At 42.0% G+C, this 18,156-nt stretch overlaps 1 protein-coding gene across 1 annotated transcript in view; it reads left to right on the top strand.

The window, feature by feature from the left end:
- Window positions 1-18,156, top strand: part of ADAMTS12 (ADAM metallopeptidase with thrombospondin type 1 motif 12) — a 388,903-nt gene that overhangs the window by 223,426 nt on the left and 147,321 nt on the right. Inside the window, exons 6-7 of the mRNA XM_060295700.1 lie at window positions 8,969-9,093; window positions 13,027-13,176. Coding sequence (XP_060151683.1) covers window positions 8,969-9,093; window positions 13,027-13,176 — 275 coding nt within the window. The remainder of the gene's footprint in view (window positions 1-8,968; window positions 9,094-13,026; window positions 13,177-18,156) is intronic.

The raw sequence follows: 18,156 nt of genomic DNA, 5'->3' as shown, positions 1-18,156 counted from the left end.
GTGACTTTCTATGGCTCTCATCTTTCTTATTCAAAGTCATACCTGACAGCTAACAGCATTTTGGACTTCATTTTCTGTGGTGGGTTCCAGAGACTTGGTGATTAACCTACATACATAAAATACAGTTTCTCTATGTCAGTTACTGCCATGTAAAAAACCACTGGGGAATTTCATCACATTTTGAGAATAAATTAGTCGGATGCAATACTAATTTGGGAGCATCCTGGAGATGTCTCAAAGAATAGAGGGTCACATTTTGGACCAGTGGAAACTCAGGTACACAAAACCATGAGCTGGAAAGATTTGTCTAGCATATTAAGACATCATGGTGAGATGAGATTGGCCATGTGTTGATAATTTTTGAAGCTAACTGATGGATTCATCGGGATTTATTACACTACTCCTTCCACTTTTGTATATGTTTGAAATTTTCCATAATAAAAAAGTTTTTAAAAATTAAAAAAAAAAAAGACATCAGGGACCAAGCAATCAGAGTGGCTTCAGAGATGAGCCAGCTTGCTCTCTGTCCTATCCTGCCTCCATCCAGCCCTAAATCAAATTCTCATTTCCACCTTATGACCCTAGTCCTATCCTTTGAACTTCCATCCTCCCTCAAGGACTCGCACACGAACTTAACCTTTAGCCCTTTCCACTTTAGACCAACTCATTCAATGGCCTCCCTGCTCTACTTTTGGGCTGGGGTTACGGATAGGATTGCTCCCTTCCCTCCTACTCTTGTGAGCAGTTAACATTGTAGTGAGCACAGGTTTATAGTCAGTCCCCCCTCTTTCTAGTCATGTAACCTTTGGTAGGTTACTCATCTGTGTCTCCATTTCTTCATTTGGTAAATATTTACTTCCTAGGGTTGCTATGAGAATCAAACGTGTTAATTCATGTAATAGTCAGCCTCGTATCTGGCTTGTAGAAACCACTCCATCAGTGTTACATGTCAGTATCATTCTTATTCTTATCATTGTCATCATCATCAGGTCCCACAACAACCCTGGAAACTTGTTACTGTAATACTCATTTCACAGATGAGGAAACTGTACCAAAGTCCTTGACAGAAAACAGAAAACCTAAAGGAGAAGATTAGAATCATAAGAAGTTGGAGGCTTCTTTTAAGAACAGGATGGAGACAAAACTGGGATGGGAGCGAGTTGGGATGACGCCAGCCAGATGGGCCCCAGGTCGCTGTGCCATTGAGGGGTAGAGCCTGCGGGTGTCAGGCTGGCTTGAAGGAGCTGCAGTAGAGCTGACAGACGGGAGGGAGATGACTTTTCACAGAGGATTTCGCTCTTGGTCTCAGAGTGATTTAGTGTTGGGTTCACTTCTGTGAGCCTCTGGGGTTAAAAGCCTGTTAACTCCGGCAGTTCAGACTGGTGACTTCCCTGTCCCCAGGGTGATTGGTGGGTCTGTTATAACCTATAGAACTGCTGCTTTTTCAAGATAAATGTCAAAAATAAGGTAAATGAATTCGTACATTCATCACTTTTTTTAAAAGTCAAGTATCTCGGGCTTCCCTGGTGGCACAGTGGTTAAGAATCCTCCTGCCAATGCAGGGAACACGGGTTCGAGCCCTGGTCTGGGAAGATCCCACGTGCCGCGGAGCAACTAAGCTCTTGCGCCACAACTACTGAGCCTGCGCTCTACAGCCCGTGATCCACAACTACTGAGCCTGCACGCCTAGAGCCCGTGCTCCGCAACAAGAGAAGCCACTGCAATGAGAAGCCCGCGCACCGCGACAAAGTGTAGCCCCCACTCGCTGCAACTAGAGAAAGCCCAAGCTCAAACACGAAGACACAGTACAGCCAAAAATAAATAAATTAATTTTTTAAAAAATCAAGTATCTCTTCCTTTGATCATCAGATGAGTTATTCCACTTTACTGCTTTTCCCTTCTCTGCCTGTTCTCTTTCTTCCAGGAACCTAAGCCTGGCTAGCAGAGCACGATCAGATTGTGCGTTGAATCGCAAATTCTCAAGGAAATCAATACATGATTTTTTTTTCATTGTAAAGAGAGAGCTTACAAAGAGAACAATTTATAATAAAAGCCATGTTCTTGCAAGATCATCTTCTCTCTCCCATTTGGGACTCTTTCTGCGAGCCACCACTGATTTCCTCTAGGTCACCTCCCTGTCCAATCAGGTCACATACTCAAATAAATAGGAAAGGGGAAGTGGGAAGTGAATTGGACTTGTTTTAGAAAATGAGGTGAGAAAAAATGATGAAAGAACAAAAAGGGAAATCTATTTTTGTTTTCAAAGGAAATATGAAAAAAATTTGTCTGGATGGGGGTTTGTTTTGACAAGCTCGAATAATGACGAGGATGCTTTACAGGAAATGTTTGGTACTGTACAAGTCTCCCCTTATTCATTGTGTGCCAGTGTGATCTCTCCAAAGCTCCTCTGTATCTTGTGTGTGCTGAGGGCTGCATGGTGTTGAGGTGTAGCTAATAACACTAACCAAGGCTCCTGGGATCAAGTACATTCAAGAAACTGAGAAAGTGTTGGACTTAACCTCTTATGAGACTTGGAGATAAAAAGGCTGAGGATGCTGAAAAAAGTGGTGCTTAATTCAAACTTCCTGGAAGAGTCACGACATCTAGCAGACAAGCAGTAAGCACTGAACTTGTGTTAAATGCCACATACTGTAGATGAAAGTTCTGCACAAGGGCAAGGCACCCAGCTACAAATGACCAGCAACTCAGTTAATTACACTTGCTTTGTCTGTAAGAGGAACTGACAGAGGCAGGGAGAAAGCAAGCAAGATTTGGGGGTAGACTTTGGGCCAATATTTTTTTTTCTCATGTCAATGAAAATTCAATTAACTATCAAGTTAAGAAGATTAAAAAAAGGGAATTTTATTTGAGCTAAACTGAGGGTTATAAACCGAGAACAGATTCTCAGAAAGCTCTGAGAATAACATCACACAGTTTTAACATTTTAACCTAGTGCAGCAAGTGCTGTGAACCAAGATGCCCAAGATGTATTTGTAGGAAACTACTCCAGATTGGGGGCAGGCAATGCTCCTTGGAAATGCCCCAGTTGAATCTTAAAGAATTAATAGATGCTGAGTAAGTTAAAGGGAGTAAATGATGAGAGAAAGGAGGTGTTCTAGGCAGAGCAAGCAGCCAGAAGAAAGCAAGGAGAAAAATAACGTGTGCGTGGGCCTGGAGGGAATGGTAATACAGGCAGTTTGAATGTTGCTGGAACATAAACTACGAGGTTGAAAATGAAGGGAGGGCTTCCTGGAGGTTAGACTTTAAAGGGTCTTGAGTCTTACATGGTGATATGAGCAGACTTTGATTTTGGCTAGATTAACTTGGCAATGGCAAGGAGGATAGATTTATCTAATTTTTTATTTTATTTATTTATTTATTTTTTTGGCTGCATCGGGTCTTAGTTGCAGCACACAGGGTCTCCGTTGAGGCATACGGGTTTTTTCATTGTGGTGTAGGCTCTTCGTTGTGGTGTGTGGGCTTCTCCCTAGTTGTGGCATGTGGGTTTTCTCTCTCTAGTTGTGGCGCACAGGCTCCAGGGCACGTGGGCTCTGTAGTTTGTGGCACGTGGGCTCTCTCGTTGAGGTACACGAGCTCAGTAGTTGTGGTGCGTGGGCTTAGTTGCCCCGCGACATGTGAGATCTTAGTTCCCTGACCAGGGATCGAACCCACATCCCCTGCATTGGAAGGCGGATTCTTTACCACTGGACCACCAGGGAAGTCCTGGGAGGATAGATTTAAAGAGAAGAAAGAAGGAAAACAGTTAAGAGATGCTGTAAGAATTAATCCAGGCATAAAATGATGAGGGTTTGAGCTAGGGCAGTTGGGAGTAAAGATGGAGAGGAGGTAAAGTTAGCAGCACATCGTGATAGATTGAGATGCCGAATAAGGAGAGAGGAGAGACCAGCAGGAGGACACTGATGGTGGTTCCTGTAACTAAGAGGATGCAGGAAGAATAGCAGGTTAACGTGGAGAGAAAGGATTTCAGGGATGCTGAGCTGTGGGTACCTCTGGTGCCATCTGGAAGGGGGTGTCCATCAAGAGATTTGGGTACGTGAGTTTGAACTCCAGGAGAGGTTTGGAATGAGATTGAGATTTGAGAGTTAATAGTGTATAGGTGATTTCCCAAAATACAACTGTGATTGAGAGTGAACTAGCAATGAGCCAAAAGCAGGGCAGAAGAGCCCATAAAGGAGCCCAAGAAGTGGCCGGAGAGTAAAACGAGGAAGGAGAGCTGGAAGGAGAGGGTCTCTGCCTGTGTTTGTCTCCTTCCTGGTGGTGGGAGTGTGAGGTGGGGGAGATAAATAAGCAATAACCATTGATAGGTGAATTGCTAATTCTTTGCAGTTATTCAAACAGAAGGTTTAGAGAAGTCTTCAATAGTTTGGAAACCACCATTCCTGGATTAGTAGCTGCATACCTTGCATCACAACCTTGCTCTGCCAAAACCTGCTGAATTACTCCCCTCTCTGGCCTGGATTTCCTCATCATTTAAATGAGAGGATTGGGTTTATAGTTCCCAAGATCCTTCAGGGAAATGGGCTCGTAGTAACTATGGGAAAATTGGAGGCAGAATTTATGCTGCGGCATCTGGAAGATGACTGCTTTCCCCGTCACGGTGAAGATATGTCCTTGCTGACACTGAATTTGGCTCAGAATCCAGGGACAGTGGATGTTTGTAAACATTCACTTTTCCTCAAACAGACACATGTGGATTGGTATGTAAGTTCTTCCAAAATCGTGAGTCCAGCCAGTGTATAAAAGGACAGTATAGCACAGGGAGATCAGCTCTGTGGTTTGTGACCAGCTAGAGGGGTGGGATAGGGAGGGTGGGAGAGAGGGAGATGCAAGAGAGAGGGGATATGAGGATATATGTATATGTATAGCTGATTCACTTTGTTATAAAGCAGAAACTAACACACCGTTGTAAAGCAATTATACTCCAATAAAGATGTTAAAAAAAAAAAAAAGGACAATATTGAAGGAAAAAATTGATTTTTTCCAGTCTGGCAATATCCCACCTTGAGCTGTGTGCCCCCTCCAGGGACTGTGAGCCACAGGAGGACATTTCGAGAGGGCCTCCATCTGCTTCTGCCTGTGTGGCCACCTTGGCTCTAACAAGCTTTTACATTCATGGCTATTTAAATAGAGAACTTAACTGAACCTCAGAGTGGGTGTGTGGGTATGTGGGTCTGTGATGTGTGGGCTCTTCCTACCCACTGTAACCCATCTGAAAGATTATAGGTTTCCTTTGATTCAAAACTCTGGGAACTCACACATATTCAATTAGTAAGTAACCCACATAGGCTCATACTGAAAAGTGCTTTATAACGCTGTCCCCAACCTTTTTGGCACCAGGGAACTGTTTCGTGGAAGTCAATTTTTCCACAGATGGGGACGGGGGGGGGATGGTTCAGATGGTAATGCCAGCGATCAGGGCGCAGGGGGTTTCAGGCAGTGACGTGAGCGATGGGGAGCGATGGGGAGCAGCAGATGAAGCTTCGCTTGCTCCCTTGCCCGCTGCACACCTCCTGCTGTGTGGCCTGGCTCCTAACAGGCCGCGAACTGGTACCGGCCCACGGCCCGGGGGTTGGGGAGCCCTGCTTTATAAGACCTTCTATTGCAACCCTCTAGCCTTGATTCAGATCAGTTATTATTTTTAAGATATTAAAAATTTTTTGAGGTAATTGTAGATTCACATGCAGTTGTAAGAAGTACAGAGAAATCCCATATACCCTTCGCCCAGTTTCCCCCAGCGGTAACATCTCATATAACTTTGGTACAACATTAGAACCAATAAATTGATATTCATACAAACCACCTACCTTATTCAGATTTCACCAGTTTTACAAGCACTAATTGATGTGTGAGTGTGTGTGTGTGTGTGTGTGTGTGTGTGTGTGTGTGTGTGTATTCACAGTTAGTTCTATGCAATTTTAACATGTATAGATTTCTGGAACATTTGCCACAGTACAGAACAGTTCCATTACAAAGATCCCTCATGCTACCCTTTTGTACCTCCCTTCTGTCTACCGACCTAACTCCTGGAAAGCACTAATCTGTTCTACGTCTCTATAATTTTGTCATTTCAAGAATGTTATATAAATGGAATCATATAGTATATAACCTCTTGAGATTGGATTGTTTTCATTCAGTGTAATTCCCTTGAGATCCATCCAAGTTGTGTGTATGGAGAGTTTGTTCCTTTTTGGTCCTAAGTAGCATTCCATGGTATATAACAGTTTATTTAACCATTCACTCATTGAGGGACATTTGGGTTGTTTCCAGTTTTCTGCTATCATGCATGAAGCTGCTATAAACATTCCACTACAGGCTTTTGTGTGAGCATGAGTCTTCATTTCTCTGGGACAGATGTCCAGGAATGTACTTGCTGGGTCATATGGTAGTTGCATGTTTAGTTTTTAAAGAAACCTCAGACTGTTTTCCATAGCGGCTATACCACTTTACGTTCTCACCAGCAGTGTACGAGTGACCCAATTTTACCACATCCTTACCACTGTTTGGGTGCTGTCACTTTTTAAAATTTTAGTCATTCTGATAGGCAGGTAGTGATATCTCATTGTGGTTTTAATTTGCAGTTCTCTGACGGCTAATGAGGTTCAACATCTTTTTGTTGTGCTTATTCGCCGTCTGTATATCCCCTTCAGTGAAATGTCTCTTCATGTCTTTTGCCTGTTTTCTCATTGTTCTTTTACTGTTGAGTTTTGAGAGATCTTTAGATTTTCTAGAGGCAAGTCCTTTGACAGCTATATGGCTTACAAATACTTTCTCCCACTCTGTAGCTCATCTTTTCATTCTCTTCACAAGTTTCTCTCAGAGCACAAGTTTTTCATTTTGATGAGGTCCAATTTTTCAGTTCTTCCTTTTCTGGATCATCTGATTAGTATCCAGTCTCTGAACTCTTTCCCTAGGGACCCAAGACTTTCCCCTATGATTTTTTTCGAAAGTTTTATATTTTACATTTCAGTCTGTGATACATCTTGAGATAATTTTTGTATAAGGTGTGAAGTTTAGATCAAGACTCATGTCATTCCTCAGAATTTTGTAATTTTCCAGATACAGATCCTGTACATGTTTTGTTAGATTTATACCACTTTCATTTTCTTTGGAACAATGCAAAATGGCATGATTTTTTAATTAATGAGTATTCTTTCAGAGACTTCCTCCCCCCAAAACAAACAAACAAACAAATGTAGGGTTTAAAACAAACCTCAAAGCAATCTAATCATAGCTAATGTTTTGTCTGATTACTTGCCTTCTTGTCTGAAGGGGAAGTAAGGCACCTTTCTAATGAGGCTGGTCACCGATTAGAAGTACAGCTTCATCAAGGAACCCCTGTTCTCATAGTCTTTGATTCAGTAACTGACCTGAGTGACCTTCAGCTAGTTCTTCACTTCTCTGAGGTTTAACTTCCTCTTATTATAAAATGAAAATAACAATGCTTTCTTTACAAGTAACGCTGAGAAGATGAAATTAATTAGAGAATTTATGTGAAAATATCTGGCACATAAGTAAATAAATGATCAAGAAATGTTTCTTTCCTTCCGTTTCTCCTTTCCCATCCTTCTACCCTCCACCCTCACTCCTTTTCTTTCCTCCTCTTTTCTTCCTTTCCATTCGTAATTCATGCCACCTAGCCAGTGCTTTATGGTGGGTGTGGGATGTTTGTTCCAGTAGGGTTCCTGTTCTAACTACAGTTTTACTAGTTGAATAGGAGACTGACTCACCTGTGCCCAGCTAGTCCCCAGAACCTCTCTCCCTCCACCACCATATACCCTATAATGGATGATATAATGATGAGGATTGTTAAATAATGAAGTCTGTTGCTTTTATTTAAATTCTTTACACTAGGGAGTTCAGTGAGTTTTTATGAGCGATGAGCCACCTGCCTGTGTTTTCATGAAGGGAAGGTGATCTATGGTAGTCAATTAGCATGGGTGGGGGGACCTGGGAGTACCTCTGACAAGCAAGTACCTCTGTTGGATTTGGGTGTGGGCCTTAGCAAAATACAGAATATAGAGAAGCAAGCTCATGGTTTGATGTAGAGACAGCCCTGAAGACCTTGGGCCGAGCCCAGAGTAATAGACTTGGATTGGAGTGAGCCAAGGGAGGTAGTCATTCTCCACATAGAATCCACCCTGTTTAAGAGATGGCACTATATAGAGATCCCGAAGAAATGAGGCAAGGGAAAGGAATTTCTCCTTTAGAAATTCGAATTAAACTGGAGCCCTTCTAGGGCTGATTATCCCTTTTTTCTTCTCTCCCATTTGACAAGTGTTCATCCAGTTAATTTGGAACAAGCCCTCTCCTTCCATCTCCAATAGTAACTGTGGGCCAGCTAGATATGACTCAGGAGCCCTTGAAGTTGCAGGCTGGGGCATCTACCCCAGCGTCCTAATTGTTGTCAGACAATCAATGATCCTAACTGGTTAAAAGCCTGGAGAGATTGTGTCACCCTCTGCCCTTTACCCACAGATGTCAAACCAAGATGGAAACCATGGGCAAGGAAACATCCAGTACATCCTTGCAGGATACCTCATGAAAGGAAGATGCTTTTTGTTGAAAGTCTATTCATTTTGCATTAGAAATAAAAATGTCTCTTTGGAATTGTATTGGCTTAGGAAGAAGAGAACCAGTAGAAATAGAACTTCAAACAGATCTTGGTCTTTGCTAATGTATTTTTAGTTTTTCTTCAAGGGCTACTTGTCCCAGTAATAATTTGTATCCTGCAGTGCTCCCCTTTGCGTTCTTTTAGTGGAAGTCATGGGAATGATCGTGTTTAGAGAAGGGGGTTGGCCTAGAGGAGTACATTGGCCTCCCTGAATTCTTGCCAGATGTCTGGGACACCCACCCAGAGCTCATCTCACCTAGCTGCTTCTGAAGACTAAAGTGATGGGCTCTGACCAGAAAAATCACCCATGCCAATCTCTTCCTCTTCTTTCTCCAGCAAGGATTGAAAATAGTTCACCATGCAGAGAAGACACTGTCCAGCTTCTGTAAGTGGCAGAAGAGCATCAATCCCAAGAGTGACCTCAACCCTGCCCATCATGATGTGGCCGTCCTTCTCACCAGGTACCCCAGAGCCAGGGGCTGCAAGGCAGGGAGGGCTGGCAGGTGAAAGGGTTGCCAGGTATTCAACCTCATGAGATTCTTCTGCTCTTTGCTGCTCTTGTCATTTAAAAGGCAGCGTCTATCAACTAGACACTTCCTGACTCCCATACCTGTAAGGGAGCAGTCAGCAAACTTGCTCAATGTGCACAGCTCTCTGTGTTAATAAACTGCATCTGCTCTTTCCTATCCCAGTGATGATTTCATCTTTAAAACTGGCTTTTCGGTGCAGCTCTATAAACAGGAAGCTTGTTAGCAGATCCTCATTAAAGGCTCCTTTAACTCTTAACCATGGAATTTCTCATCCTTTAATTTTCTTTTTAAAAATTTCCTCCAATTTAGAAAGCTGCAACTATCTCTACAGAAATCAGTCCTCCTTGTAACCCATCTCTGACTGATGTTGAAGACAGAATATGGGGAGAAGGTCCTCCCCTGAATAGGCAGAGTGGTTTGCTTGCACCTTTCTCCCTTTTACCCTCATGAAGATACTATTTGTTCTGACTACAGAGAGACCCTATGGTGCTAAAGAAGAACCGTCAGACCTTCTAGGACTCATAGCTGTGAAAAGCTAGTGAATTTACCTGATCAACCTAGGTTCTTGGAATGCTATGTTTGCTCATTGATTCATTAAATATTTTTTGAGTACCTACTATGTAACAGACATTATTTTAATCTAGACAAATGAAGCTCTTAATGGGGGGAAAGTAAGTTTTCACTGGGCACTCCTATGCACATTCAGAGACATCCTGAAATCCAGAGATGTGTCGTGGAAGAGGCCTTTCAGCCTGGCCCTCCAGCTGAAGAGACCCTCATGAGCGGAAAGGCCCTGGGTGTCTGTCTGTTGTTCCTGGGGAGGACAGGCTGCCCCTGAACACCTTGGCTTGTCATCTGTCCCTTTGACAGGGTTATCCCAGTGCATAGGTTATGTACAAGGGATGTACATAACCTATGTACACCCTATCCAAATTTCTGCCTTACCCTGGCCCAAAATTCCAATCATTAGAATCACTCTTTTGAGTGATAGTATCAAAACTTCGGTTGAATGCAAATACGTTCCAAAATAAGTCCGTGGCATAAACCTATTACGTTAGGTTCATTAGGTCTTATGACACCTGGGTTGATCATAGCTCCCCTGGGAAATAGGTTGGTGTGGGTGTAGAATGTAAGCACAGAGGCTTTGGGGAGCCAACAGGCAGCCAGGGAACATGAGGACCCAGGCAAGTGGCCAGGGGAAGACTTCGGTCTAGGCAGGACCTGGCTGTAGGGAAGAACCCTGGATCATGGGACCAGCATTGGCCACCTGTGTCTCAGCACCGTCTCCTTTCTTTCCCTGAAAGCAGAAATAGTTTCTCCTCTCATTCGCACATGCATAAATCAGCATCGGCCACCTGTGTCTCAGCACCGTCTCCTTTCTTTCCCTGAAAGCAGAAATAGTTTCTCCTCTCATTCGCACATGCATAAATCAGTGAGTTAATGATAGTTGGCATTTAGGGAGTATTTGACATGGGCCAGGCCCTATGCTACATCTGTTAGAACAATCATCATTCCATTTAATCCCCACAACAACCCTGGTAGTTCATTACTGTCAATCATTCCTATTGTACAGATGGGGAAACTGAGGCTTAATTATGTCACTTGCCCAAAATCTCACTGCTTTTAACAGGTACAGTAGAGACTTAAATCCAGCTAGCTTGACCCCAATAGCCATACTATTACTCAGTAAGAACACGAAGGATCTGTTCTCCTTTTTTTCTTACTGTGATAATTTTTCTTCCTTAGAACAGGGGTCAGGTTTCAAGCTTTGATGAACCTTACCAACTCCTAGACAGTAGAGAGAATTTCAAGTTCTGAAGCAGGATTTCTCAATATCAACACCATTGACATTTTGGGTTGGCTAATTCTTTGCTGTGAGGGGCTGTGCATTGAAGTGTATTTAACAGTATCCCTGGGGGCTTCCCTGGTGGTCCAGTGGTTAAGAATCCACCTTCCATTGCAGGGGACGTGGGTTCGATCCCTGGTCTGGGAACTAAGATCCCACACGCCACGGGGCCACTAAGCCTGTGTGCCACAGCTACAGACCCCACACACTCGGGAGCCCACGCACCACAACTAGAGAGAACCCCACGGGCCACAAGAAAAGATCCTGCATGCCACAGCTAAGACCCAACGTACCCAAAAATAAATATCAGAAAAAAACAAAACAAAACACAGTATCCCTGGCCTCTATCCATGAGATGGCAGTAGCACCTTCCTCGAAGTTGTGACAGCTAAAATTGTCTCCAGACATTGCCAGATGTTCCCTAGGAGGGTGCGGGGAACAAAAATCAACCCCTGTTGAGAACCTCTGCTCTGAAGAAATAGGTAGGCTCAGGAAGGGAGGGAAGTATAAGACTGAACTTGCTTCTGGAGGACTACGCTGAGATCCACTTCAACAGAGCTCACTACAGAGGTACATTCAGTAGAAGGTGGTTTTGATGTGAACACGCCTTGTGAAATGGGGCTGGTGGCTGCATGCCAAGGCGTGTTTTCTCTTTTACTATCCTCAGTGCATGGTGGAGGTGGAGCTGATCTCCTCCTGGAGCTCTTTGCCTGCAAGACCACCCCTATCTTACAATCCTTTTGTTACCTGCTTTTATCTTCTTTAGTGCTGGATACTTAATAGGCACTCAGTGAACATTTATTTAAGGGACCCAACTTCCTGCACTTTCAGAAAGTTGGTAGATTACCAAAAAGCATCATTCATCTTTTCCCAGCAGCTCCATGCAGACCTAGACTTTTTTTTTTTTTAATGAAATAATAAAAAGTAAATCTAGCAGTAGGGGTGGAAAAGCGTTTGGTCGGTCCTCCCACAGACTCAGAAATTATTTGAAGTGCTTGGGCTATAAGATCCAATCTAGCTCTCCAACACGGAACTACCACTGCTAGTAGGGGTGCAGATTCACGTCTGCTGCGCATGCTGGGAGATGACAGTTGCTTTCTCCTGTTCCATTGTCCCAGCCATTGCCTCTTGGAGAACTGAGAACTTATGGGGGTTCTCAGAGCCTGAACCTTTTCTGTGGCCCAATGGACACAAAAAGCAGACCATTTATTGCCAGAAATCACACCCACACAAACCCCATGATCTGAAAGTCTGCAACCAGCTAAAGCTCAGAACTCTGTTGGCGTTTGTGCTAGTCTTTCTTGGCGAAGACTTCTTGAACTAAAGAAAACCATATGACTAATTAACGACTCTTCAAAACTCTTGTCACTGATTGAAATGAGCCATTCTAGGATATGGGAGCACATTTTTATATTTAAAAGCTGTAACTAGTATTTTGTAAGATCCTAGGAGTGTTTGTGTGTCCATCCCCTCCCATATGCAGTATTGTTAGGGTGGTGGAACTGGAGAGACCATTAATTTGATCTCTGGATGGGTTGATTGCACCAATTCCCTTTTTCATGAATGACTAAAAAATCTCAGATGAGTTTTGATGACAGACCTCAGAACGACCAAAAAGGTGTTTCATGTCTGAAAAAACCTCAGCCACTGATGGTTCTCCCTTCCCTATTTAAAAGTTCAAATTAATTCCAGTTTTCAATCAAATCCTTCCCTTATGGGTCAAATAATATACTTTGGCCTCCTGAGATTAAGAGCAAAAACAACTCAAAGCAAAACATTTGCCATATTTTCCTACCTCTTTCAGGTGTCAGTGAGATTCAGTCATCAAGTGGTGAAATCAGAATAATTCTAGTGAATTCAAAATTGCTCCCTCATTCGTATGGACTATTAAAACAATTTTAATCATGCTTTACAGACCATATTGAATGTGAATTAATACCCAGATTTTTTCCAGGAGGGTTTTTTTTTTCTCTAGATGTTTCTTTGCGTACCTCCTCATCTCTGTTCTTTACTTTCAGAAAAGACATCTGTGCTGGTGTCAATCGCCCCTGTGAGACTCTGGGTCTGTCCCACCTGTCGGGAATGTGCCAGCCTCACCGGAGTTGTAACATCAATGAAGATTCTGGACTCCCCTTGGCTTTCACAATTGCCCATGAGCTTGGACACAGGTAAAGGGCCAAGCAAACTGAGATCTCTTCCTCATGTTCATGCATCAGTATCAGTAGAGGGAATGGAGGGAAACTTAAACAGGGTGTCAGGAGAATCTGATTGCATTGTGGCTTGAGAATCACCCTCTTAAATCTCTGCTTCCTCACCTGTAAAGGGGGGAATGGGGAATCACACATGACAAAGATTCCACTGTCTTCTCTGCTCTGACCCCTTGTACCATCGACATCACAGAATCGAAGAGGCCACTGCAATTCTCTGAGTTAGAATGAAGCGAGCAGAAACAAGGAGACAAGCTTTAACTTAATTGATTAATTCAGGAATAACAATCCCTATTTAGTTCTTATGAAACTGTAATATTGTTAATATCACTAAAAAGTCATAAACCTTAACATTTTATGCCAGACGCTTTGCATTGTGTCACTGAATCCTCTCAACAACATTATGAAGTAGATACTATTGTTAGTCCCATTTTACTTATATGTATTAAAGGAGAACACTGAATAAAGAAAAACTGGAAAACTGCTATAAACTTGGAAAGCCCAGCAGACCAACACCAGTTAACAGAAGATCCAAGTTGTCACACAAATGTGTGAATTTGATTAGGTGAATTGACTGAAGGCAGGTTTCAGAAAGGTTGAATAAAGGAATAATGAGGATTCTGGATTCTCTAGGTATCAGAAGTTCCCATGGAGGAAAGATCTTAGCTTATTCATAATTTATTGGTGTATGTATTAACCACAAATAAGAGAACAGCACACTGATTGGAAACTCAGAGTGGGGAGTCATTATAAATGGCTCAACTATACCCCTGCCTGTTTAGGAATAGCTCTGTTCACTGGATTATTCAAGGCCCAGCCTCTTTGGCCTGAGCTTCCCCACCATTTTTCTCATATAATATTGGAACTTTTCAAAATACTTTTACCTGAAGTACAAAACCAGAGTGTCGACTTAGTGCTTATTCTGGCTTTTCCATCAACCAGTATTATGACCTTAGAGAATTCCCTTCACCTCTTTGTGCTTATTTCCTTATCTCTGAAATGAGTAGGTTGAATTAGGTACTGTGATTTCTTTGATCCTTACCAAAAAGCCCTGGGAGATAAATGTGATATATTCTAGTATCCTTAATTATCAAAAATACAAAGAGGTTAAGGGACTTGCTTATGATTAAATAATGATTGAGGACAGAATGCTAGGTCTTGAAAAGACCAGGCCATAGTTGTTGGCGTGTTGCTAATAAGTTGGCAAAATGAAAATTATTAGTATGTGCAAATGCATAGGCATCCTCAATCCTGGTATGTGGAAGGACTGTCCCTTGTAACTTCCAATAAAGTCATTGGTATCAGCAGCATCTGCTGACCAAGCAATGTCAAGTGAATATAACTAGGTCAAACTGAGAAATGATTGCTCAAGACATTCCCAGCAATGGGATGCCCAAGCTAAAGAAAAGTGGAGAAGACATTCTCAAATGCTCACCACTTGTGTCAAGAATGGATCCTTTATATACTCAATTCAATTTGGCAGTTTTTAAAAAGTAAACTAGTGGTAATACTGCCATGTGATCCAGCAATTGTACTCCTGGGCATTTATCCTGGAGAAATGAAGATTTATGTTCATACCAAAAAGCCTATACATGAATTTTTTTTTTGCACATCTTTATTGGAGTATAATTGCTTTACAATGTTGTGTTAGTTTCTGCATGAATGTTTATAGAGGCTTAGTCTTAATAGCCCAAAACTGGAAGAAACCCAGGGGTTGTTTCAACTCAATATGGTGAATGGTTAAATAAAATGTGCTGGATCCATACCATGGAATACTACTCAGCAAGAAAAAGGAACCAACTATTGATACATGCAATGACCTTGATGAATCTTTGAACGATTACGCTCAGTGAAAAAAGCCAATCCCAAAAGGTTACATACTGTAAGATTCCATTTACGCAGCATTATTGAAATAACAAAATTATCTAAATAGAGAACATATTAATGGCTACCAGGGTTTGAGGAGGGAATGGGGGAGGGAAAGAAGTGAGTGTGGCTATAAAGTGCAATGTGAGGAATCCTTGTGATGGTGAAAATGTTCTGTCTTGACTGTATCAACATCAGTATCCTAGATGTGATATTGTATTACAGTTTTGCAAGATGTTACCATGAGGGGAAAGTGGGTAAAGGGTACATGGGACCTCTTTGTATTATTTCTTACAACTTGCATCTGAATCTATAATGATATAATATTATAAAATTAATATATAAATATAATAAATTAAAAGTTTAATTTTTGAAAGAGGACCTTGGGCCATGTACAGATGACCTAAATAGAACACTGTCTTCTAAATGGCAAAAAAAAAAAAAAAAGTTTTGGGTCACTGATAAGAAAGACAAAGTTGAAAGAAGACATATAACCTTGAGTTTGAGTGATAGAAAAAAATGCTTTGGTAAGACACAAAACTGAAGAAGACATTAGGAGTGTCTTGGAGTGTCCTGAGAAACTTGTTCATAGCTAAAGATACGTCTGAGATATTTAGTTCCTTCTTTAGGTGTAAAGTTCTAACTAGCTGTGAACCAAACTGAGAAACCCTGGGCAGATCCGTGAAATGGCCTGAAGCTACCCAGAAAAAGAAAAACACAATAAGCTACGATCCTAAGAAGATACTCATTATAGTTCAATGACAAAGATACCCCATTGTTCTTGAAAACGTAGTTGTTTCATCACTGATTGCGTAGGATGCAAAAGAGAAAGTGAAGTTAACTAACTTGTGCTATGGCCTAAATAAATAGTTTGATTTTTATTCTGAGAAAATTTAAAATTCCGTTTATGAGAAGCCTGGATTACATCCATCATCCGTACCTAAGCTCTCATCCCTTATTGGGTGAGTTACCAAAAATGAAGATGGAATTCCAGCAGGAAATTTAAAATGTCTCTCTGAGACGTAGCATCCTTTTCCTTTAAGTAATGAAAATATCACGATAGAGATGAACACTTAAAATGCAATATCCACCCAATATATCCCACTCTTCTGGATTGTGATATTCCATTTATTTCATTTATAGAGCTTTGCTTGTTGCATATACCAAATTGATATTTTCTGAATGCGTTAGAAAAGCTCACATTCATACTTTGATGATTCTTGTTCTCTGCTGGTTCTGCTCCACCATAAAATAAACAGTAAAAGGCAGGGAATGTCTCACCAAGTGATACCCTGAAACCCAGGCAGTGACTTAGCTTACTGTTTCATGTCTATAATTTCATAAACCCATCTAACAGGAATTACAAAACAAAGATGTAGTAAAGCAGGCTAATCCAACAGCCCAGTTAGTTGTTTCAGACTGTAGTAGGCTCCTTACTCCAAGCTGCTCTTGAGGTTCATCCCGCCTGCTGGAAAGTAGCTTCCTGGAAACACCTTCCATCCCTTTGACCCCATGTGCTTTCCTTCTCTCTCATTATTCATTGACCCACTGATCCCATGTGACAGGAGTGCTGCCCCCATTTAGAGAAAGTAGACATGTCCAGAGGGACCTTTGTTTAGCAGCACTGCTTTTCTTTTGTTGGATGGGAGCACAGAGGAGTGATAAAACTGTAGGGGGAATGCTTTAGTGAATTAAAAACTTTGGAGGGAACAAAATCAGTTCCTTTTGGGGAACTAATACATTTAGAGTATAGGTTTGAAGCCACCCAGTATACAGGATCCAGCCATATGGCTTGTCTTATTGGTTTTTTGGCCACGAGGCATGTGGGATCTTAGTTCCCTGACCAGGGATCGAACCTGCACCCCCTGCACTAGAAGGTGAAGTCTTAACCGCTGGACCCCCAGGGAAGTCCCGCTTGTCTTATTGGAATAGCCAATGCTAGAAAAACAATTATTCATGGAGATTTTTAGAACCATGCTTGTTTAGGATTTTTCCTAATTATTGAACAGGTGAACTTGTGGAATACCTTATGAACTGGGTAGGACTGGATTTGCAACAGGCTGGGGAAGGCTTGCTTGGGGGGTGGGGGGAAACAACTTTCATTGAATTAAATTCTTTGTGGTTGGGTGGTGAGAGCTCTGTAGATTAATTCCCTGACTCCTTTGTGAGTTTTGTATTCATGTGGAATGTGATCAGAGTCTGTAAGTAAGTTGATAACATCTTAATGCATTAAAAATAATACAAGAAAATCCCTAAATCCCCCAAAGACTATTTTCTGCAAGAGTTGCTAATGTTGATCAGGAGATTTTATTAAAGTTAGATATGAGCTTCCCTGTCAGAGGGATTGAATTTCACTAGCAGTGTAAGAGGTCATACTTTCCTCTGTTCAGATTTGGAAAGTTGAGCCAACATCTCTAGGCTGTAAGTGTCCAATAAGCAGATTCCAGCGGAGAGGGGTCTTGTGGGGACTCAGAAGTCATCTTGATGGTGATCCCGAGGGTTTGGCTTATAAACTGACACTTCTCAGTCTGCCTGTTTCCCAGGCACCTCCTTGCCATGGGAGTCAGTTAAGCACTTTAGGGCCTTTCAAGGTTGCTTCACCTGGTCATCCCTGGCAATGGGAGGTCAGGGAGCCAACCCAGCAAGACACAGACAAGAGCACTGATTTAGGAGCACAAAGATCTGCAGAAGACCTAGTTTTGCCACAAACTAGCTCATGACTTTTGACAGATCTCAGACTCTCAACTTACTTATCTAGAAAAGGGAAATAAGCTAGCTAGACAATGATAAAAACAGCAATAAAAAATGTCTGTCATTTACACAACATATATATATGCCAGGCACCTTGCTCAGTGATTTTCAAACTTTCTTCCACTCAAATCTCATCCCAGGACTATGATGATGACTCCATTTTCTGCTCAGTGAAACTCAGCAAGTTTCAGTAACTCACAGATCCTTAAGTAGCAGAGCTGGAATTCAAATCCAAATCATCTGTCTTCAGATACCCCGCTCTTAACCCTTGTACTGTAAGGTCTCCCTAATATCTGATGTTGGAGGACTCATAACAATACTAGA

This window comes from Globicephala melas, chromosome 3, assembly GCF_963455315.2.
Source record: "Globicephala melas chromosome 3, mGloMel1.2, whole genome shotgun sequence".
NCBI lineage: Eukaryota > Metazoa > Chordata > Mammalia > Artiodactyla > Delphinidae > Globicephala > Globicephala melas.
The sequence above is the reverse complement of the archived record's forward strand: the minus strand, read 5'-3'. Positions and strand labels throughout refer to the sequence as shown.